This window comes from Petromyzon marinus, chromosome 7, assembly GCF_048934315.1.
Source record: "Petromyzon marinus isolate PM22_M1 ecotype Great Lakes invasive population chromosome 7, UKy_Petmar_22M1.pri1.0, whole genome shotgun sequence".
Taxonomy (NCBI): Eukaryota; Metazoa; Chordata; class Hyperoartia; order Petromyzontiformes; family Petromyzontidae; genus Petromyzon; species Petromyzon marinus.
In genome coordinates, this window is record NC_133673.1 from 708,708 (window position 1) to 734,335 (window position 25,628).

Consider the following 25,628-nt stretch of genomic DNA (forward strand, 5'->3'; position numbering starts at 1 on the left):
AGGCAACGTTGCAAATCTTGCACAATAAGGCTCGTTCATATAAAAATAGGTTTTGCCCTTTCTGGAAATAAAACAGGTGTTAAGATTTTACAACACCAAACAGAACCTTTTTTTAAGGAATCCTGTCTGCATTAACCACACGTACGTGGGGTGAGCATGCAAACAAAAAATATACTCTGATAATATATGCTTGTCTTTGAAACTTATTGGTCCACACCAGAGACAGCTTTCTTTAGAGCCGTCTCAAAGTGTTAGACCAGAGGACGCCAAAAGGTGAACAGCACAAAGACAATGCAACTATCAGACTCGTGCAGCTGCCACTCTTTCCGTGCCCACACCGTCTCGTATAGGACCTGCCCCTCAACCTTGTGGATAGACCACAACTGGACACACTTGTAAAAAGTAGACGGTCTATATCAAGAGATACCCGTGTGAATATTCTAATTCATGAGATTTATACTGTGAAATGACGCTTGAGTTTTGTAATTTAATAACCAAACTACCCTGGTCAGGTGCATATTTGCTTATGGTAACGATTAATATTAATACAGATTAATAATAAACAAAACATTACAATTGTAACTAAAACCCACCAAGATCAAGAGCTATGGCAATACGATCATGTATTTATTGTTTACAACATGCCATGTTGCGAATGTCAGAATTACCTGGAATTAGTAAATTAAGTCGGCTTCAAACTCAAAATAATCCACAATGCTGCCACCACATTTCTCACCGATCACCCCAATATCTGAGACCCTACAATGGATTCCAATGCAGTCCACAATCAGCCGCATTTCACTGCCCCCACGCTGCTCATCTGCCTGTGCTGGTCCTGGCACACGGTCTCTTGCAGTCAGCTCAATGGGATGTTTTAGCGTCCACTGAGTCACTAAAACCACAGGGCAGTGTCGCTTAACCAGGGCGGCCGCAGGCGTGGAAGCGTGAACCTCTATGACGAGTGGCGAATTCGCCACCGTTGAGCCATGGCAGGCTGCTCCTCCTCCCCTGCCACCTTGGAACTCCGTCCACCTTTCTGGCCACCTTTCTGGCTGCACGGCCGTGCCGGCCTTCATAGGTGCTCGCTAACAGCACTTGCCCCTACAGTCTCACAGGCTACACGGGGGATCTTTTTCCTGTGTGTGTGTGTGTGGGGGGGGGGGGGGGGGGGGGGCAGCGACTGCGTAGCTATTCGTGTGCTGCGCTACAAACCCGGCGACCCGAGTTCGATTCCCGCTCACGGCCACCACCGGTGACGATTATTTGAACTGGTCCTGGGCCTCCCCTAGGTCGACTCAGCCTCAGCCTCAAACGCGTAACTGGTGTGGTGTGTGAACATCGCCATTGGGGAGACAAAGGCGGCCGGGCGTGGTGAATCCAAGTCCCGGGCGAAGCCGGGTAGTTAAGCTAGTACCTAATAAATTAAACTTGAAAACGTCTCTGAAGAGAAATCACACGGAAACAAAATGACCCTTTGATTTTCCGGAAAGGCGTGCCAGCTCATGCCACTGGATTAAGTGAGGAGGGCCCGCTAGCAGTTCTAAAACATGTCCTGTTGCTACAACAGTTGGGTATGTGCGAAGTTACCAGAAGATATGATGCCAAGCTGTTTGGCATTCAGAATTACTTGGAGTGGTGAGGAAACGGAACTCGTTCTTATGAGGGTTGCTCATTTTGAATATGGGAGAGCGAGGAATTCGGTTCAATTTTATCTCCCATGTAATTATTCCCTCAATATTTTTTTTATGGGACACCAATGTGGATGTTTTAAACGTGCTTTACCGGCGACTGAACAAATGCCAATAACTCGATCCAGAATACAATGAATCTTAACAAGAGTTAGCATGTATTAACTATGCTTTCATTCGTAATGGCAATAGCTATGAATCCCTTGCAAACCACCGCATGAAAACCTTCCACTTCTCCAGCAAAAATTTCTTCATACAAAGCATGACTCTCTCAAAGATAAAGCTCTTGATTTTTTTTTAAACAAAAACTCAGCGAGTATCCAAGACGGGTGAGAAAACAATAACCACTCGAAGTGGTGTTTAATGCAAGAGCTTTGGGTCACTTGAAGTCATTTTAAGGATTGGTCAGATGGGGAATGCACACACACAAAGTGATATCCCCGTGCTGCCAGTTGCAAGGGAGGTGTTGCTTCATCCGTTCTTGGAGAGGACGCTGCAAGGCAAGTTGGACGTTGTTCCTGTCGAACAGCAGTGTCAAGAAGAATTGAAGATATGGCCTGTCAAGTAAAAGAAAAAGCGAATTTAAAACATCGAGAAAAGCAAGTAGTTTCATTACAATTAGATGAGAGGACAAATTGTTGCTGACATTCTTGCATATGTAAAGTTTGAAGCAGATATGGAAGTTAAAGAAAGTTTATTTTTATTTTGTGAAGCTTTGTCAAGTCGTACAACATCAGAAGAGATATTCAAGAAACTGGATATCCTGATAACCAAGAACGGACTACAGTGGCAAAAATGCATTGGTGTGTGCACTTAATGGGGCTCTAGCCATGACTAGCAAGTCAGGAGGAGTTCTGGCAACAAGTAAGAGAAGTTGCACCCACTACCAAATTCACACACTGCTGGAAACATCGTGAGGCTCTAGCAACCAAAACAATGCCTGCCAACCTCAAGGTAATTTTAAATCAGGGAGCATAAATGTGGTCAATGTCGTCAAAGCACGGCCACCTCAAATTCACGGTTCTTTTCTCTTTTGTGCAACGAAATGGGGAGCGACCACGGAAAGCGTCTTCTGCATACTTGAAGTGATGTGGCTTTCTCGTGGCAAGGTGTTGTTGGCCCGTCTGTTTGAACTCCATTCTGAGTTGCACATTTTTCTCAAGTGAATTTAAGTTTGTGTTTTTCTGACCGTTTTCCCTGATGAGCTGTGGTTGCAAAGGCTTACCTATTTTGTCGACGTGTTTACATGTTTCTGTATACTGTCGTGTTTTTGTACTGTTCTTGTAACGTTCTTACCCGCCCTTACTGGACATCTGTTATAAAGAGCTTCATAGCTCATCGGATTCCTCCAGTATAAATATTCTGATTGTCTTAATGAACTGATTGCTAGTCTAAAAGGCCTGAAAACAAATCATTTTAACGTTTGTGACAAAACAAGTTAATTTGTTGAAAAACAAACTGCAGTTTATTATTCCGCAAGTAGAGAGAGAGATAATTGTCAATAATTTATAAGGTTGGAAATTAACTGAAACTGCACCTGGACCTGATTGCTGACATTAAAGAGCACTGTCATTGCCTGGTTGCAGATTTCAGTGACTACTTCCCTGAAGATGCCACGAAAGAAAGTTGGATCGGAGACCCGTTTTCACTTGAAGAACACTTTGCCAAACCACTTGAGGAAGGGGAGCGGCCAATAGAAGTTTCATGTGACGGTCAGCTTCAGCTGGACTTCAGGCGAATCAGACAGGGCCATTGTAATTTTTGTTACTCCATTTTATACAACTTATGGAAATTTACTGCTTTGATTTCCATTACAAACCAAACACAGGACGACGCTGAATGTAGAAACAGACCTCCGGCTGAAATTAAGCTAGATTTCACCAGACAAGGGACAACTGTGCCCCGTCAAGCAGACCTTACCCCGTCCAATTAAAGATGTCCCCAAAACGCCAAAAGGCTCTCTGGAGGGGGTAAGTTTGTTCCGTCTTTTTCCAAATTTTAACTGTTATATCTTATCTTATCTCAGTGACATTTATATAGCGTCTTTAATCAAGGCGCTTTACAGCAATTATAAAATTGTACATAGCCGTCATTGATAAAATTCTACTTAATGAATGCTGAAGGTTGTGATGTCTCAATATAGTCTGTTAATTGTGGATATAATGTTTGCTGTGGTTGTACTTGAGGTTGTATAGTGTGTTAAATTGGTGGTATGTAATCTGTGAAGAGTTTGGCAACCGCTACTCTTGGACGTTACTTATGACAGCAAATGGTGGCGAAATGTACAATTTGCCATGAAGTTTGAGCTGCTTCTTAAACAACGTAAAAAAAACATCACGTGCAGGACACGAGGATTGATGGCTGAAGAAACATTTATTAGTGTCTGTCATGTCGAATCAGTTTGCAGACCGTACGCACCAAGGACATCATACGAACTGTACTGTCTACCAAAAGGCAGCTAGTACCAAGCACAGCCCAGCATGAGTGTTATAATACTCCATTTTAAGTGGCACTAGATTGGTTTGCAAAATAGCAAATACTCTATTATCTGCATTGCAATGCGAATTTTTTTGATCAACAATGACCGCACCAAACTTTTACTCTGGACGTAATACTGAAGGTCCACTTAAAATAAAGCATTACGTTAGAAAAGTAAAAACGAACATGGTCAATACATAACTTATATTACACTGTTACAAACAAAAATAAAACTCTATTTTCCCCTATGTTACACATACAGATGGTTATCGTCAACTTTTATTTTCATTTTTTTAGCTCCAAGTCAATAAACACTGAGATATGATTGTCTTTTTTCATGTTTTCTTTAAAATAAAAGTTACTTTTTAAAACGGTATTTTTTTTACATATTATAAGTCAAAATTATAGTTCATATCGCTCGTGGAATGCCTCATAGCGGGATGTGAATAAATATGATGACAGTAGGCATTGTGCTTTTGTCCAATTCCTTTTAATCACGGGGAACTATGGAGCTAAAAAACTCTGCAGAGACAAAGTTGCATAAATAACACGAACATTTTAACACTCTTACACAGCAGCTGTGAGCAAGTCCCACAAGCAATATGAACAGTATTCACACACATCGCATATGTTTTGTGAACAGTTTACACTATTGATTTAAGCATTTTTCATTAAAACAGTGCTCTCTCAACACACCAGTTTTGACTGTGGTTGCACGACGGCGGATAGCTACATGAAAAGCAAGAAACCGAAACGAGCAACATTCCAAATAACAGTCCATGTGACACAACTTAACCAAACTGAAAAATGTTCATATTTTGAAATGCAGCTAGGAAATCTATTTGTGTTGGCATGGCCAACATATGGACTAATATCTACAGTATCTACACAAAATTGGACGTACGATACAGGGCAAAGCTGAATAAATAAATAGGGATTTGTAAGAAAAACCTAATAACAAAAGGCTGTTAAATACAATAAGCAAGGACCTATAAAGCAGCATGGTCCATTCTATTAGCATCGACTGGACTACTGGTGGCAGAAGGCATGCAGTTTGTGCTTCTACTCATTTCTAAGCGTCTCTTGTTTAACATCCCACGAGGAAGTGAAGTTCGTCTATGCTGATCAATTACAAATTGTGAAAACCTTTACCTGAGTTTGTCATTTATTACGTTGAAATATGTAGCAGCCTGTGCATATAATGGAAGGAACTTGGGGGTACTAAGACGATATTAATCTCATTCATTATGACTTAGTCTTGAAATAGCAATAAAAACATGTTTGGCACTCTAAATTCAAAATACAAGAAGGAAAATTCTAATTGTCATTTGTTTCCATTCTACAAAATGTTTACGATACTTGTCCGGTGTTTTATGCGTAATGGGAGTCTAACGTATGCGTTGAACTGGCGTCGCCATTAGAATAGGTTAGATTCACTCAGCACACTCCATGAGCCAGCTGATGGGCATTCATGTACCTGAGTCCTAAGCAGGGAGGCCCCACAGCACAGAGGCCTGTGTCAATTAAGAAAGACCTGTGCTCTCCTCTTAAGCCATGTTGTGCCTCACATACATCACTAACATGACAGCCTTTTCAAGTCTCTAACAATTACAAAACCGTACCAATCTGCCCAAGCCAGGATAACAATTGAAATATTAAAGACATTTTAATTATTATTTTTATTAAGAGTAGCAGTAATTGACACTGGAGTGTGTTGAACGTGCGCTTTGACATGTACAAAAAAAGAGGTACGCCACCAATGCGGCATACCTCTTTTTGTGTCTAAGACACAATAGTAGATTTCCTTCACGTGTCTCGTTTTCATTCCATTGTCAACCCTCAAGCGGTCTCATCACCAAACGACAGAGCATCATTGACACACAACTTTGCCAACGGAAGTTTTCAGGGATGTAACGTCTCCTACAATTTTGTTACACATTGCTCGGATTCATCACAACAGTGAACCCACCGAGTGCTGCGATTTTGTTGACAAATGGGCGATGGCCGGGATGGCGAGTTCATGGTATTTCACGGAGTCCGGATGAAGTCTTAAAAAAAAGCTATATGCTTTAACAAGAATAAAGTTGGGACTATTTTAAGCGATATACACTGCAAATATCGGTCACATTCACACTCCCAATATGTATATAGCACTTTCTACTTTATTTCGCTCAGAGGATAAAATGTAAACAACTTTTCATTGTGCTCAATATAACTGTAAAATGTTAGTTTTATCTCCAAAATCAGATGTTTGTTGAAATTCTGTACCTATGCAGCTTTAAAAGCAAGTACCTATTTTATGATTTATTTCAAAATAAATAAAAATAAAAACAAAAAAAACTGCTTTGAAGTGCTAGACAAGAAAAAAACCTCAGTTCTATATTTTCATCGAGCAGACAGACCACGACCTCCTGTGTGTGTGTGACCAACATACCACGACCTCCTGTGTGTGTGTGACCAACATACCACGACCTCCTGTGTGTACGTGACCAACATACCACGACTTCCTGTGTGTGTGTGTGTGACCAACATACCACGACCTCCTGTGTGTGTGACCAACATTCCACGACTTCCTGTGTGTGTGTGACCAACATTCCACGACCTCTTGTGTGTGTGTGACCAACATACCACGACTTCCTGTGTGTGACCAACATACCACGACTTCCTGTGTGTGTGTGACCAACAGACCACGACTTCCTGTGTGTGTGTGACCAACATACCACGACCTCCTGTGTGTGTGTGTGTGACCAACATACCACGACTTCCTGTGTGTGTGTGTATGTGTGACCAACAGACCACGACTTCCTGTGTGTCTACGTGACCAACAACGGGGAGGGCTCTGGCCCCTCCGCGCGACACTCCAGCCAGTCCACGTGCGCTAGGTGGTGACTCGTCAGTCTTGAAAGCTGCTGCTGATGCTGCTGGGTATGAAGAGCAGCATTAAAGTGGGGGTCATTTGGCACTTAAAATCATTATATATATTTCTTTGCTCTTTTGCCAACATTTTCCGTTACACATTTGTTGCGAATAAAATGGAGCAAAAGCGGCCAGATTTCTAGCTAAACACATAAACCAACGGCATGAACACTGTTACATGTTGCTGCAGGTTGGCACCGACTCTTGACATCTTAGTATGCCTGTTCCCTTTTTGAAGGCAGGCACCAGAAGACGTCCCGCTAAGCGGTGACAATTTGAGTGACAGTGTGCGAAATCCGGAGGGCAAAATTTACCTCCACTTGGTTCCTCTATAAGCCTCACCGCACCAGAGCAAAGATGGGAAATATATCCGCTAAAGTTGCATTTTTATACTTTACAAAGATAAGAGTTATATCTTTAAATACAATCAAGCCGAACACATTGACAAAGCCTTAGCCTGCACACTCAGCCAAACTATCTCCACAAACGATGCACTGGACAGGCAAACCCAAGCCATTACTGACGCTAAGATGCCACCTTGAATTGTAAAATTATAGGAGGAACAAAACCTTCCATTTGTTTTTTAGATTTGTTTACGTTGACAGATAATTTCAAACAATATCCAGAGTTTAACATGTTGTGTGCATGAAACACAATACCATTATATAATGAGTGTCGTTACACGATAGATACATGAGGCGTGTAGTTATTTGTTTCGCCCCTGTTTCGATCTCAGCATTGTTTTGTGTGTGGCTATTTTCGATTTATTTATTAATTAAAATATTTTCACCTGGAAAATCCCTTCAGATGGAAGATCTCATTTGCAAGTGTGTCCAGGGTGTATGCGTGTCTTTTAAAGTTACTTTTATGGAATAACACTGTAACATAGCAAATTATATGACTACACGAGCTTGGCATATTACGGACGGTGAGTGTGAATCTGTACAAGAGCAAAACATATTTTTACTGCCTCCAATAATGTTGGTGAAAGTCTTCATAAAGAAACAAGAAACCTTGCATAATCCAAATGTTATACGTCGCTTATATCATCCATAAGAGGTTTTTTTGGTTAGATTGCGTACATATATAAATGTGTCATTAAAACCCGCCACCACCCGACTCAGCTAACTAGTAAGGGTTGCCACGTGAACAAAACATGCCAATTCGTCGCTAGTACAGCACACCGGTGTGTTGGAGAGCCAAGCCACAGCATTTACAATCTGAATACGACGTTTCGCCAGTAATTTTATCCAGAATGAACTACTCGGATCCCTGATCAAATGGCGAACACCGTTGTGAACTCCCTTTTGGCAGCAGTTACGTCTTTGCCCAGAGAATGATAATAATGAAGACATTTAAAGAACGTGCGATTATGTCGAAATATCTCAAGCACACTGCGTCGCTGGAAGGTAACAGGCGAGCCTTTCCGTCTCGTCTCACTATTGAGAGACGAGACGTCTTTGTTCTTAGGTTCCTTCAGCAGTGCGTTTCACGTGATGGGTCGACCGACTGAGAATCACCTAAGCAGATGAGAGCACAATAGTGCTTGCCTCTCAATAGGTCTCCCTGGTCCAGCCACCAAATAGCACGACTTGGCATGGCTGCTTTTGGGGTGTTTTGCTGTCGGGTCAAGAGCTGGGCAAGGAAAAATTAAGCGAAATACCAAATGTCAGTTATATATGTATAGTACTCGGAGACTCGGTGCTGAGACCATCAACTCACCACACTCCAAAACCTTTTTTACTTTGCAGTGATTCGGATTTGCTTTCTGGATCTCAGTGGACATTAACACCGGAATTAACCAACTGGATTACTCCATGTTAGACTTAAGTATAAGTACAAAGGGCATATAATAATCTAATATTCTATAAGTTCAGTGACTATAAGAGTTTGAGTTTGTGCATACCAGCCGGAATATGACTACTTCTTGTGTACTAGTATATTAATGTACGTCTTGGGTCGTACAATTAGACGGTACACCATACCGGCAGAGACTATCACACGTGTGTACCGGCACTATTCAGAACGGGTCCCATTCCTACGCTGTGATGTTTACGCCGAGGATAACCTGCAGTGAACATGGGCTGTTTCAGAACGAAGAGGTTTTACAGCGGCGCTCCATGCGTTTACATCTCAACCACCGCATGGACATGACATACGGAATGTGGCAGATAGTTTGCTGAGCTAATGATGCAGAGGTAACTGGTGAACTGGCAGACAGGGCCACAGCGAGCCCAATCAAGGCTTTGGGCAAATCTATGAGAAAGAGAGGGAGAACAATAACAACACTATTTTCTGTAAGCTCCTATATGACTTGTTTAAAATGTATGAAAAGGTGAAGTATGTTCAGCTCAGTAAACGATGATTTATTTAATATGGTCATACTTTAGTTTGTTGTACAGTATTCATGCTGTCGCTTTATTTCCTGCACTATTTTCATGCAAGACCTGGAATACACTCATTATGAAAGCTTCTTTTTAATCACATCAGGTTTTGAATTGACAATATCAAATGTGTATACTGCATCACTTAATTGTGTCATGGCATTACGATATGTTCCTTCTAATGCAGTCACAGTGTGTATTCACTAGATATGTATTTCTGTGCAGAAATATATTTTGAGCGTCGAGTGATAACGCTTTGGTGCACATTCTGTCCAGCGCATCTCTTGTCTTTTTAAATCACAACTTAATAAGAGGGCATCATTTAAGAAATAATAATTTGTAGAAAATAATTTGGCTGGTTACCGCAGGCCTTAGGCCCATGATCCTGCTTGTAAAGGCTGGGTTTTTATTCTCTGTGTACACGAAGGGGGTTCAAAATTGGGTTAAATTGTTCATCGTCGTCTGGCTGGCTCTGGAGTTTGAAGCACACACGACTGGCTGCCGCTTGTTCTCGGTGCCCCGCGTGGGCACGCGCCCACGCCCGCCCGCCCGCCCGCCCGCCCGCTCGCTCGCCCGTGCTAGGCATGGTGCTCGCTCTCCTGCTCATTCCCACTGCTGTATTCCACAGCCTCCTCATCCTCATACTCATACATTTCGCTGTCGTCCCCATTGAGTTCCTCCTTGGGCTGCACTGCCGGTGCCACCAGGCCGTAGCTCATGTTGGCGAAGACGGGGGGGGGCAGGCCGGACTGAGGGCTGCCCGAGCCGCTGGAGCGCTCCGAGATCTGAGGCGACGGTGCCGAGCTGGCCATGGCGAAGGCGCCAGGGTAGACCATGCTGGCCGAGGACATGGGCAACTGGGACTGCGGGCTGGGCACAAAACAAAAACAACGATATTTAATATCGGTATTGACCAAACACAACACACACACACAGCTACCTCATTAAAAGTACTCTACAAATGATTTTTTGATCTATATAAAGCAATAAAACTTTTTCTTTTGCCCCCTACTGAGCTGTATAGCTCTTTTTTTCAGAAGCGACATGGCTATCACAAATAATAAATGAACAAAGTGTGGCTTATCATCATGTGGAAATTGATAGTAGCAGCCAAATACTCTTAAATGCACGTTGATTCTAAATGTGGGGGAAAAAACCGGAGGACCCGGAGAAAAATCCACGCAACCACAGGGAAAACATGCAAACTCCAAATATACAGCAGGCGTCAGGGTCAGGATCGAACCCACGACATCCTGCATACCAGGTGAGGTAGTTAACATCTCGCCACTGTGGCACCCTCTATATCGGTATTAACTTTAATCACGGTATCAACCAAACACCACACACACACCGCGACCAAATAAAAATTACTGAACCGGGATTATAAACACAGCAATATTGCATCCCACTGGCAGCATAATGCCCACCTGTGGTGCTGCGTCACTACTGGGGGTGCCCTTCAAATGTTTGGGATGAGACGCGATTGAAGGCGCTTTGACTTGCCGAGGCAAATGCCTCGGCAAGGGGATATACACCAGGCACATTCGTGCACGTGTGCAGATGCATCATGATATTCACGACTACATATGCGTCCTAAAAGAGGTGGTCATATTTCACCAGCTTATGCGGGAGTCTCAAGACTCTTTTGTTGATGAGGGTCCTGCCACGTTGATTTTGATAGTAGGAGGTGATGTTTCAATGTGTAACCGATTAAGTAATTGCAAATATTTTTTTTAGCGCTCGGATGTTTCGCTAATACAGGTTGCATTGTATGTTCCCTTTGAGCTATGGAAGAAAACCGGGGAACCCGTAGAAAACCCGTGTCGAACAGGGGGAGAACGTGCAAACGCTACGTGTATAGAACAGGGGAAGAACGTGCAAACGTTACGTGTATAGAACAGGGGAAGAACGTGCACACGCTATGTGTATAGAACAGGGGGAGAACGTGCAAACGCTACGTGTATAGAACAGGGGAAGAACGTGCACACGCTATGTGTATAGAACAGGGGGAGAACGTGCAAACGCTACGTGTATAGAACAGGGGAAGAACGTGCAAACGCTACATGTATAGAACAGGGGAAGAACGTGCAAACGCTACGTGTATAGAACAGGGGAAGAACGTGCACACGCTATGTGTATAGAACAGGGGGAGAACGTGCACACGCTATGTGTATAGAACAGGGGGAGAACGTGCACACGCTACGTGTATAGAACAGGGGGAGAACGTGCACACGCTATGTGTATAGAACAGGAGACCTGATAGCTTCCAACACGGTTTCCTTCCACATCGCAGATGTTGCACCAAATTTTTGTTAGAACCCGGCCAGGTCTCACAATACATGAAGAATGATAGTAACAGTCATTGAAAGTCGACTTTTTTTTGGTTAGACCATGTAATGGTATAGCCAAATTTGTGTTGCTAAGACCCTTCACCACCCAACACAGCCAAACAGATTTAATTGTCACACGGTGTACACATGTTTTAACGATGCGCCAATTATTATTATTTCAGCTCCCTGGTATGCAGGAGGTTGTGCATTCGATCCCGACCCTGACGCTTGCATATATTTGAGTTTGTTTAACACGTACGCATACGCGACAAACATTATGAATGAGAAAGGTTTTTGGGTTAGATCGCGGACGTATAAATGTGTCATAACCCTCCACCACCCAACACAGCCAGTAAGGTTTGTCACCTAAACAAAATTTGCCAATTAGTTACTACTTCAGTTGACTGGTGTGTTGGAGAATACATCTACAACATTTACAATTTGAGTACTCAACCATAATAGAGTTTTTTGGGGTTATTGGTCACGAAAGCCTAAATGTTAAAATGGACTACTCAAATTGAAGTAGTAACTAATTGGCGCGTTTTGTTTATGTGACGAAATTTAATGGCTGTGTCGGGTGGTGGAGGGTTACGACACATTTATACTTACGAGATCTAACCCAAAAACCTTTATTATGAATATTTGAGTTTGCATCTTCTCTCTGTGGTTCGCGTGGATTTTTATCCAGGTCCTCCGGTTTTTCCCTCCACATTTAGAAACATGCGTTTAGAGTATTTAGCTGCTAGAAATGTCCGCATGATAAGCCACTTCGTTGAGTGTCATTTGAGGCCAGGTCGCTTCTGAAAAAGAAAGCTCAGTGGGCGTTACCTGGTAAAATAAAAAGTCGTTTATAGTTTTAATTTTAACGACAATTCTCACAATCAACCTCGTCAAATATGAGATGCAACTTTTCGCTTTAAACTCGTCACCTGACCTGGCTTCATAAATCGGTATCACGAAGCAGAAGATTAGAGCTGGATACAATCAAATTTGCCAATGTCATTGGTCACTTTGATCTTTACCCATGTATTGACAGTTACATTTTAAATGTGACATTTTATTGAGGCACTGTGTTGTCTTGGTGTGGTCTGGGACAGTTTTTTGCTGCCTTGCACTTATGCAATTTGTACTTATATCGTTTATATATTAATATTTAGTGATTTGCTTAGCTTTCCGATACTTTGCACTGCTATCAGTTTTTGTATTGTTAGTTGTTGTAACTTTATGACCTGCCCCTACTTGGACATCTGTAGAAAATAGCTTCATAACTCATTGGATTCCTCCAGTCTAAATAAATATTCTGACTCTGATTTGTACACGTGACAACTTAATCCGGTTGGCTACGTCAGGTGGTGGAAGACATTGATAACACATATTCGGCCAGATCATTACACTACGTGGCGTAGACAAAAAATAATCTATGAACCATAATATTCTTGGTTCTTTCGGTAAAGTCACGTAGAAGGGAAACAATAAAAGAATAAAAATATAAAAAATATATTGTTGTGGTTTCACACCTGATGATGATTGCTTGTGTTGCAGTCGAAACGTCGTGAGAAATTTTTTTGTGGTTTTCACACCTGATGATGATTGCTTGTGTTGCAGTCAAAACGTCGTGAGAATTTTATTGTTTTATATTTTTATTATTTTATTGTTTCCCTTCTACGTGACTTTACCGAAAGAACCAAGAAAATGAATCCCTGCAGTCACGAAAGCTTTAAATCAAAATATGAACCATAATATTGGCTGTGAAAACCTCCATGTTGAATAAAAAAAAGTATTTGTATCTTACCCCACATTGTAGAACTGCTTCATCTCCTGGCGCCGATTGCGCATCAGAGCCTTGTACTCGCCTATGCGGAGCTTCTTCCCGTCCACGATGCACGTGCGTTTGGGGCGAGGCTTGTACTTGTAGTCGGGATACTTCTCCAGGTGCAGTTTGCTCAGGCGCGCTTGTTCCTCGTAATATGGCTGCTTCTCCTGGTTGGACATGCTCTTCCAGCGTGAGCCTGGACACACACACACACAAAGATCCCCCGTATAGCCTCAATACATTTTTTGGGGCAAGTGCGTTAGCGAGCACCGATGAAGGCCGGCACGGCACACGAGAGGGAGGTTGACCAGCACCATACCCGGCCACCTTTGTCTCCCTCGTGACAATGTATGCACATCGCACCAGGTACTCATTTAAGGCTGAGTCGACCTAGGGGAGGCCCAAGACAGGTTCAGATAATCGTCACTGGTGTTGGCCGAGCGAAAATCGAACTCGAGTCACCGGGTTCGTGACCACCACGCGACCACGTGAGCCTAGTAACACACGTGTGAGCCTAGTAACACACGTGTGAGCCTAGTAACACACGTGTGAGCCTAGACACACGTGTGAGCCTAGTAACACACGTGTGAGTCTAGTAACACACGTGCGTGAGCCTAGACACACGTGTGAGCCTAGTAACACACGTGTGAGCCAAGACACACGTGCGTGAGCCTAGTAACACACGTGTGAGCCTAGTAACACACGTGTGAGCCTAGTAACACACGTGTGAGTCTAGACACACGTGTGAGCCTAGTAACACACGTGTGAGCCTAGACACACGTGTGTGAGCCTAGTAACACACGTGTGAGCCTAGTAACACACGTGTGAGCCTAGTAACACACGTGTGAGCCTAGTAACACACGTGTGAGCCTAGTAACACACGTGTGAGCCTAGACACACACGTGAGTCTAGACACACACGTGTGAGCCTAGACACACACGTGTGAGCCGAGACACACGCATAAGTCTAGACACACGCGCGTGAGTCTAGACACACACGCGTGAGTCTAGACACACACGCGTGAGTCTAGACACACACGCGTGAGTCTAGACACACACGCGTGAGTCTAGACACACACGCGTGAGTCTAGACACACACGCGTGAGTCTAGACACACACGCGTGAGTCTAGACACACACGCGTGAGTCTAGACATACACGCGTGACCCTAGACACGCGCGTAAGCCTAGACACACGTGCGTGCAGACATTTTGTACTCATATATTATACAGACATATTTAAATAAACTGTTTATAAAATAATAGTTAGCGTCATTGCAGAGAGTATATGTAACAAAATAAATAAGCAAACAATACTCATGTACGCATTTGTCCCTCCGCATAAAAATATAAAACTATATTTTACACATTTCATCAGCTACACGGCCTTTCTTGGAATGTGGTGAATACAATGAAACTCTGGATCTATTGTATGAAATTAGTTCACTTATTTGCTATGCTTGTTTACCCAGAAAAGCCTCACTTGAGTGTCAAGACTCTTTTTCAGCAAGGTCCTGACAAGTTGTCGCAGTAGGGGGCGATGTTACTGCGGTGTGTGATCCCAATTGAGTAATATGCAGCTAACTTTACAGCTTTGGGTTGTTTGGCCTTTACCAATTACAATGTGTGTTTATTTAGCTTTGACATTCAGTATCTCATCAGCAGAGTCAAGGTTCCTTCAACCAATGCTGATGTACTGCCAGATGTTATTTGGCAAGGACCCTCTCTGATTGTTTCTTGCATCTGCTTGTGTTGACTCAATGCTGTGGTGGGACAGATACGTTGCGGAGGCGCGTTGTCTGCTTATTTACAGTTGTTCCCGCATCGTGCTCGCCACGTGTTCTCACCTAGTATCTTGCTTATGTTTGAGTTGTGCATGTCCGGGAAAGCTTGAAGGATTTTCCGCCTCTCGTCCTTTGCCCAGACCATGAACGCGTTCATCGGCCGCTTGATGTGAGGTTCATTGCTCCCTCTGCTCCTTGACTCGCGGAAAACTCTTGCATCCGACATGGAGTTGCTTCCTGCACAAGGCGATCACCCGCGCACACACGCAACCGACGGCAGTTCAGGCAACGAGCCAGGCCACTTGCTATAGACGTGGCACTTTTGTCAACCCACTGCTGGATGAGGGCCTGTCTGTCACTCCACGTGGGCTGTGGTGGGGCCGAGTTGACCGCGTTTCTCTGCGCTGGGCAGCGGCGTGTTGTTGAAGGAGGCAGCACGTACGTTGGAGAACGGAATGACGGTGGATTGGGCCGCACTGCCCTCTGTTGACAAAGTAACCTCACAGCAGCCTATAGCATCTGTTATGCTTGGTGGTCGCCCATCCAAGCACTATCCAAGCTCACCCCTACTTATCTTCGAAATCTGATTAAATTGAATAGACACTTGATTTTGGCATTTGGCCAGGAGATTTAGTTCAAGTAAATTACATAGCCTATAGCGTGTTTCTCTTTTGTTACCGCGTGTATAGGTTTATAGTTCAAGTGATGAGTTTCCTTATCTGGGCTGAGTTTGTCAGTGCTTGAATGGGGAAGCATGCGATCGTCTTGAGACATTGGCTGCATTTAGTTGCTTTGTCAATACAAATTGTACCGTAAAAACTGAATACACCTCATAAAGTGTTCCGTTTTCGTTTTTGTCTTGCAGCCCCTTTTCCAGTTGCAAATGCGCTTTGTACTGTGGTTAGGGATTTCAAATCTTGGCATTATTAAAACATCTGTATAAATGAAGCCCATGTACAGTGTGAGGGACGAAATGACGTGTTTACAAATGCAATAAACAGCAATGTATGTCGTGTAAGAGTGTGCTTAAACTATGAGTGCATTATACGGTGATATTTCTGTAATCAGTCATCCTCTTATCTGTTGATTTTTTTTTATATCTAAGAACTCCAATATGACCACTGGGAACGCGGGTTTCTTTTTGTAAATAAAATCTCAGGTTGGGAAGGAGGAGTGCCGAACAATTCAAATGGTTGGTCTGCCTCAGAATGGCCTCATGACTGTGTGCTGAAGTCAGCCTGAAGCCCTCTCGATAGCACCCTGTCACAGACTGTCATGACGGAACCAGCCTTATCTGCCTGGTTGTCTTAGCTCCCTTGTCTCTCTTAAATGGCCACTGCTCATAAAGGAAATGATCTAATAACATCAACACATATTCAGACAATACTCCCCCCTCGCCAAATGTGTCTCTCCACGTAAAAATATATTTTGTTCCCATCGGCCACACGGCCTTATGGGAGTGCATAATTCCAGCAGCATTGGTTCAATACAAGCAAGCTCTGGACCGGTTTTGACATTCAGTGTCTCATCAGCAGAGTAAGGCTTTGCTTAAGCCAATGCTGGTGAACTGCTAGATTGTTTCTCCTCTCTGCTACGCGACTCACGTCCATGCATCCATCTTCATTTTGTCGTGCTAATCGCGCTTCCCTGCGGCCCCCTGCCAGACAAACAAGGTTGCTTCTTTGTACCACAAAACACACAAACTAAATTGCTCCCAAGCTGACTTTCCCCTGGTGGCAACTTGAAGAGGTTCGCATTTGCATGTGTATCATCGTACGCTGTGACCACTTTGAAATTTTCGATGGAAGAAATACGTTATAATAGGTTTCAGCGTCATGTCTTTAATGGGGGTGTGCTCCCAATTTTCTGATTAATCCGAAAATCTGGAAATCAGATAGTAAATTTGTTACGATACGTTTGTTTGCTTTTGATCTGGAAACATTCCATTACCGCCACGATTTTCCTATTAACGATGGTGTCACGAGGCAAGGGATGACGTCACAATTGTTAACACAGAGGCACTCTGCATTCATAGGGAGTATAAAAATCGTGCGAAGAATCAGAATCCGTATGTTTTTGTCTGGAACCTGGGGCTTTCCCGTAACAGAATTCACCTTTGTGTGCATCAAAGTACATTGGAACTGTGCATGACTTTTGTTTGTAAGTCACAGTGTGAGAATAAAGAATGTCTCCTGTACATATGCCGACGAGTCATGTAAAATTGGCAATGTGTAACTGCGAGGGCTGTTGGTTTTTTGCAGAATGAATAAACGTTGGCTTCGAAGCAAAGTGCGCCTGTTAACAGCGGAGGAGATCATTACCTTCCATGTCTTCGTTTGCACTTGTCAGGTCGATGATGCTGTGGCGGAAAGGGCCGTCGTCTGCCACCTTCCCAGATAGCTGGTGCATCAGAGGTGACAGCATCACTTTGTCCTAAACAGCACAGAAAAGCATCTATAATTATCCAAGTGAAATCAACTCACCAGCATGGATAGGGGAACACCTGACGATGGAAATCCTGAGACCTTCATGGTAGGCATCCCACACGTCCCATTTAATACAATAATGTAACTTAGTCAATGATTTTTCAATTTAAAGCTTTCGTGACAGCAAGGATTCATCTTCTTTGGTTCTTTCGGTAAAGTCACGTAGAATGAGAATAAAATAATAAAATAAAATAAGACAATAAAATTATCACGACGTTTCGGCCACAACACAAGTAGCCTTCTTCAGGTGAAAGAACAGAACTGTCGGGACGACAGAGCTTCAATTAACGCTGCTAAGATTCGAAGCGTCTTATAAGCTCGGTGAGAGGCGTGGTGAGCCTTGAAAAAGGAGTTCACATATCAAGGCAGGAGAATTTAGCATTGAATAGCCGAGGGATTAGCTTGTGACAGAAATAGCTGTGTTAAAGTCAAAGTTTACATATCCACAGAGGCATTTAGTATATGGATGCTAAAGGCCTCCAATTACCAACTATTATAAAGTAAACCATAGCGTCTTTTAAGCTCGGTGAGAAGCGTGAAGAGCCCTGACAAAGGCGTTTACATATCAGAGCAGGAGAATTTAGCATTGAATAGCCGAGGGATTAGCTTGTGACAGAAATAGCTGTGTAAAGTCAAAGTTTACATATCAACAGAGGCATTTAGTATATGGACGCTAAAGGCCTCCAACTAACCAACTATCATGAAGTAAACCGATGTGAAAAAACTAAGTCTATATCACATCAATATAATACATGTACTTAATATATTCTTTCCGACCAGAAACACATTGCCAGTGAACTCAAGCACGTACACCAGGCTCTCAGGGCTAATGGTTACTCCGACTACACAATCCGCAAAGCCATCACTCCAGTCATGAAGAAGGATCCTCTTGAAGAGCCACTCAAAACCATCACCTTACCCTACATTGCAGGGGTTACTAAAAAGATCTCCAAAATCCTGAGTAAACACAAGATCCAGGTCCGATTCAACACAGTACATAAAATCCGTGATCTGGTTCCATCTGTAAAAGATGCTGTTCCAGACATACAGTACCCGGACGTTTACAAACTAAAGTGCCTCTATGGTAGCAAGTACATTGGGGAAACCAAACGACATATCTCGGACCGCATCCGCGAACATAAAGCAGACTTGAAACACGGTAGGACGAACTCTTCTGCCGTGGCAGATCACTTTTATAATTCAGTGGGTTCACATGACATTGACTTCTCCAAGACGGATGTTCTTTGCAAGCCAACCGGCTACCATGAGAGATTCGTTCATAAGGCCATCCACATATACAAACACAGAGACAATTTCAACCGAGAAGATGGATTCTGGCTTAGTAACCATTGGAAAGATGTTTTAAACCATTTCGGTTCTTAATTAATTGTATTTTACGGTGAACGTCAGACCGCAGCTCTTTCGCTGGCATTGTGACTGTGTCTCCCTCCCCCCTCCTCCCTTCCGAGCATGGATTGACTCGTCCGCCTGAATGTCGCAGTCCTTTTGTGCTGGTGTTGAGGGGATGGGAAAAACCGCCATTTTTCACCATATAACATTGGGATATATAACGACTTATTGTTAGTTGCTCAGCTGATTGGAGAGTATACAGAGTTTATTGATAACATTGAGGAGCTTATATTTTAGTTTTTATTGGTTTACTATATGGTATTCATTATACAGTGTGATGTATACCCAGTTGCTGTATGATTAATAGCTCAGCTTATTGAAGAATATATTAAGTACATATATTATATTGATGAGATATAGACTTAGTTTTTTCACATCGGTTTACTTTATGATAGTTGGTTAGTTGGAGGCCTTTAGCGTCCATATACTAAATGCCTCTGTTGATATGTAAGCTTTGACTTTAACACAGCTATTTCTGTCACAAGCTAATCCCTCGGCTATTCAATGTTAAATTCTCCTGCTCTGATATGTAAACGCCTTTGTCAAGGCTCTTCACGCTTCTCACCGAGCTTAAAAGACGCTATGGTTTACTTTATAATAGTTGGTAATTGGAGGCCTTTAGCGTCCATATACTAAATGCCTTTGTGGATATGTAAACTTTGACTTTAACACAGCTATTTCTGTCACAAGCTACTCCCTCAGTTTTTTTCAATGCTAATTTCTCCTGCCTTGATATGTGAACTTTTTCAAGGCTCGCCACGCCTCTCACCGAGCTTATAAGACGCTGCGAATCTTAGCAGTGTTAATTGAAGCTCTGTCATCCCGACAGTTCTGTTCTTTCACCTGAAGAAGGCTACTTGTGTTGTGACCGAAACGTCGTGAGAATTTTATTGTCTTATTTTATTTTATTATTTCATTCTCATTCTACGTGACTTTACCGAAAGAACCAAAGAAGATTAGTCAATGATGTAAGATACAATGTTCTAGGAGGATCAAACAGCTGAAATTGGGATAAGATACAGCGGAGTCTATAACTTGAAAAATGAAAAACCACATCTATCGCATTTTGGCCGCAAATATTACCGACCGGTGGTTGATTGTTTTTTTCTCATATCTTCATAAAATAATCTAGAAAATAAACTAGAGTGGTGTGAATATATAGAGTCTATAGAGTTATGATTGATTTTGTTTTACAGTGGTGCAGTGGTTCGCGCATAGCACCGTGAGAGATGACTTTACCTGTCTTGGTGACCACCACACATGGCAAAAGGATGATGTTTTATTTTCGTGGCGTAAATGCACACAATATAGAGTGCATGAAACTCTGGAATCTACAGAGGTGTAATACCACATACAAATGTGGATTTGAAATAATAATGTTACTCACAATCTGATGCATCTCCTAAGGGCATAAGGATTGATTTTGATGAATCAATGGCTCATTATATCTATAAAAGGTGTCGAATGAGTCATCTGCTGGACAATTCAATGCAATGAGGTCACAATTCGACTTGTGAATCAAATATTTTTGCGATTGTCATGCACAGAATCGACAGTGGCTGCCGGCATACAGTAAGCTACATTCCTACAACAAACACGAATTGGCAAATCACATTCTCCTGCCGAGCGGTTGCACGCGAGGAACTGTGGACGGGACCTAATAGGTTCGGGATGATTTTGTAAATGCGGCTGTAACTGGGTCCCATCAGACCCAGATTAGTCAAGACTGCAAATGAGACTCTTCTGGTCTCTGGAATTTCTCACCTGGTTAAACAATATGAAATTGAACAACAACAACAACAAAAATCCCACTAAATAGACACGGTTTATTGTATGTCCACTTTGCGGGAAGCCAACGGTCGTTGCTCCATGGAAAGACTGGGCCCAGCTATAGGAATATTGAATATCCACCGCTGCTTCATGGCTCTGTGGCAGAAGACACTCAATGCCCTGTGCTCATTAAGAGGGGGCAAATCACGAACTCCGCTCCACGTGGTTATGACTGTTAAACACACATTGAAACGTGCTCTGCTCCGATTAGCATCTCCAATTAGCACGGTTGGCTATGCACGGTGCTAAAGAAGTTCAACGTACATACGTACAGTGCTGCACCCTGAAAATGCTGCCTAAAAGGCCAGCCAAATGTTTTAATATCAATGCACGTCTGTAGGGTTTGCACTGTAACTGATTTACACATACATAACCAGAATCTTAGTAGAATTTGCTGCGCACAATGTAATTGAAAATATATATATTTTAAATGTTGCAAGGCTCACATCGCTCAAAATGGAGTAATGCCGAGCATGTGTGAGCCATCAATCTCATCCGTGTTTCTACTTTTCAGAGGCACATTCTCACTTGTTTGTCAGCCACCAATAAAAGTGCTTCTGCTTTTTGGAGATTATCATGGTCCTGATGCTAAACCTCTTCGTGCTATTTATATATACAAATTATTATAATTGTTTACTGAGGAAAGCCTCACCGAGTCTAATTACAGTCTTGTTCTCCTATACTGCGGTAGTTGCGTTCCGAAAATAAATTATATAATATAGGGTAAAGAACAGTCTGCAATAACACGTGAAATGCGTATGCAGGCCGAACAAAGACTGAGGCGTGTGGGTAGCATCTAGAAGCATCCAGCAGCATCCCGATGCCTTGCGTGATGCTACGCCGAGGCAGCCGTACGTCCGCTAATTCCTACTCACGCGACGTAGTTGGTTCACTCGATCGCGTAATATACAATTCGCATCCGCGTTATAAAAAAATGTGTTCCCTAATACATGAATCGGGTTAAATCCAATTTGCGTTATGAAAACAACATGCGACGTTCTAGGAGAACAGACTGTAGCTCTAAGGAGAGTCCTGCCAGTAGGGGGCGATGCTGCTGCTTTGTGTCCTGATTGAGTAATTTGCAGGTACATTTTCAGCATTTGGATGTTTGGCCAATACCACTGGCGCTGTGCAATTATTTTAGCTATGGGAGGAAACCGGAGAACCTGGAGGAAACCCATGCACAACAGGGGGACAATATGTAAACTCCACATAGAGAGACGTCAGAGTTGGGAATCGAACCTAGGACCTTCTAGCTGTAAGGCACAGGTGTTGCCCCAGTGCTACCCAGCTGCCCAACGTATTAACAGGGTACTACACACTTTGGCCTTAGATACCAGGACCAGTTCATGTACAAATGCATCCTACAATAATACAAGTGTGCTAAATATCAAACAGTTTTAAATTGTGAAAAAGACTGCATACATTTTACACTTACGCAATGCACATCCTCCTGGTTACCAATGCTGAGGACACGCAGGGGCCAATACTAACACGACGTGATACGACATCACCAGCTGGAGAGTCTTGAGGGGACTTAATAAGCCATGCATAATTTTGTTTTCACTCGCCAGCCCATGTGTAAGAACGGGGCCCGTGAACATCGATCCAGAGAGAGGTAGGGAGGGAGGCAGCGCTTCGATGGTAAGTCGTCGGCGTTCTCCTGCCAGCAAATTCAAATCTCCACAGAAGTCGCTGGCCATAAAACCCTCCCGTGCCCCTAGCTGATAGCGCTGTGCACGTCGATGAAACACACAATGCCTCCTCGATGCACCGGATCCTAACCGCCAGGAACAACTCCGCCTCACAACCACCACCACCACCCCTCACCACAATACATCAATAACCACTTCAAAGGATAATCTGTTAAATGAACGCTACACTCAACTCTTGAAAATGTCTTCGCCTTGGTGTGCAAAACCAACAACATAATATATTCTTAAATAACTACTTCAATACCGCATTAAAATATACCAGGTAGGGTAAACGCGAATACACAATTGTACGCGGTGCAAACCAGCACACACTGGCGTAAGCAGCGAACTCGTTATGGCTTCCAAAGGGCTGCTACCATTTACACGAGACCAAAACCGGACATATTTCTCAGTCAGCCTATGTCTATCAACAGTGGGGGGATAAACTGAAATAAGTTCAACATAATGTCGGTACCATATCTTGGTACAAATAAATTCCTGCCACCTGAACGCAGGTGTCAATTCCCCGACTGCACCAGAATAAAACCCGGGTTACCACCTGTCTGGGTCAAACCGGGACAGGTCGCAAACCCCCTGGCTCCACACCACTTTCGCAAAACACTCTGAAGGCAACGCTCAGAACTGCAAGCACATTAAACACAACGGCTGCCTCTACGGTTAATGGTGGAGCATACATTCGGTTCAAACAACACGTCCAGCGGTGACGTCAACACGTCCAGCGGTGACGTCACAGTGCGACGTGAGCTGATGCAGTTCACACGGCGTCGTCATAGCCATTCGCTGTGAAACTACCGCGCCCATTCCACTAGCTGCTTGACCATTCTAGCGCACAGACGGTGGGGACAGACGCGATGTGTAGACGGACAATAACCAGCGGCAGCTCGGGGGCCTGGCGGGAGAGCGAGCGTATCGCAAGCGGAAGGTTTGCGGAGTTCAGATCCTGGTTGCGAGTTGACTCAGCCCATGATTCGTCTGCTGTTGACTAAAAATTGAGTACCACGTTGTTGAGAAGTGAACAGCGGCTGTCCTATGTATTTACTCACCCCCGCCATAGGAATGAGGAATTGTTCCCACTGACTCGGGGCTGTAAATGGGGAATAGGCACCACCTCAATCCTCATTTGAGCAGGAAGTCACTTTGACTTTATAAAATAACAAGCAGCACTTTCAAATTATGACGTTAATTTGCCGATGCAATGTAGGTTATTTTGAAGGAAAAAAATGCATTCACCAATTAATCTGCCAGGAATTTTGACAAAATATGTTGATCCAAAAAGGATGCTAGTCTTGAGGGACATATCCACATTTCAAGAAAACCATGACATCTCTCAACTTAACAATAGTCACAGAATCAGCCACAAAGCCATGGTTGGCAGGGAAATGCAAACGTCGAATGGAACTGCTTCCACTTTGGTTGCGCGCACGCGAATGCGTTTCTGTACCAGGCGGGGCTGGGAGCTTAGTAATTCCGTCCACTCCGCACGGTCACGTGGCCTTCAATGCCAGGCCCTGATTGGCTCCAAGCCACTGGTGGGGAAAAAACTCACAAGACTACACAGAAATCAAAGCGTCCGTCGCGCTTATGCGGGTGAGTGACGGTGCACCCGTGCCGCACAACACAAAGCCGCACCACGCGGGTAATTATTGAATAATGTCACACCGCTGCATATGCTGCTGTGCATATTTTATGCAAAAAAATGTGCAAATTAACGTATTGATTCGTGAGGATGAAGTTGCCTGCACAAGAATATCATTCACATCTCGCTTTAGAAAATCAACAAAAACTCCCTGGGATATTACAAAGATGAGACCTGATGCATGATGTACTGACGTCCCATCAACAGCCGTGTCATGATTAACACCCCAATGAGTTCATGAATTGCCACAATTCGGGGGTCACAAAAAGGAATCAAACACTGATTCCTTTTTGTCTAATTTTTACAGCTTGTCTGTATAGTTCCTCGTAATTACCATCGGATTTTCCAGTTTTGTCTGCTCCATTAGCCGAAATGTATCAGTAATAGTTTGCAAATAATTTCGACAAATCATGAATGATACATTGTCACATATACACCCATCACCTTCTGGGATTTGCAATATTTCAAACCATGGTAAGTGATTCACGCTCGCCCTGTGTCAGCCGTGGAATTCCGAGGGTCACACGAGGTGAATTATTACAGTGGCACAGACGCTGATGCTCATTGTAACATTTTCCAGCGAGGGACTGGCTCAGGCGACGCCACGTGCGTTAGACAGGCCGCGTCTTACACCCTTAGCACCACGGGGATTCCCCAAGGACGAGCATAATGTTTATCAAGGCCTGGACAGAAGCCCTGTACAAGTACTACCGTGCGCGTTACCTGTGCATTCTCCAGTCAAAGTCAAAGTGATTTACTTGCTCAAATTAGCATTTGGTGGGGCTTTTCCCGTGTTTACAGCCATGAGCCAGTGGCGGAAATTCCACGATCCTGTTGTCGGGGCAAGTCTATGCATAGGACAACCACTGTTGAGCCATCTAGCCAGATACGTGGAATATCTGGCCGTATGGAATAAGAAGAATCATGAATCTATATTGCCCCTTATCTGCAAACATCTTATTTCTGGCTAATATGACAGACATTACTTACAGTTCTGCTCCATGCAATGTCTGTCAAGAACACCTGCCTGTCCATAGCCCTAAACTGTACCATTGGGTAAAACGATATTGTTTATAAAGCTCACTGAAGCAAATCCAACATAGATGTTGAATATCTTTTAAACAATGATGAAGATAATCATGTCATTGCTTCTACGCAGAA

The 25,628-nt window shown here is 43.4% G+C and overlaps 1 protein-coding gene across 4 annotated transcripts in view; it reads right to left on the bottom strand.

Annotated features, from left to right (window-relative positions):
- Window positions 1–4,042: 4,042 nt before the first annotated feature.
- Window positions 4,043–25,628, bottom strand: part of LOC116939824 (transcription factor Sox-5-like) — a 311,281-nt gene continuing 289,695 nt past the window's right edge. For all 4 annotated transcript variants that reach the window (XM_032948675.2, XM_076065203.1, XM_032948674.2 and 1 more), the window contains 4 exons: window positions 17,712–17,823; window positions 15,454–15,627; window positions 13,589–13,805; window positions 4,043–10,336 (listed from right to left, as the gene is read on the bottom strand). In XM_032948675.2, the coding sequence (XP_032804566.1) occupies window positions 10,045–10,336; window positions 13,589–13,805; window positions 15,454–15,627; window positions 17,712–17,823 (795 nt within the window). In that variant the 3' untranslated portion in view covers window positions 4,043–10,044. The remainder of the gene's footprint in view (window positions 10,337–13,588; window positions 13,806–15,453; window positions 15,628–17,711; window positions 17,824–25,628) is intronic.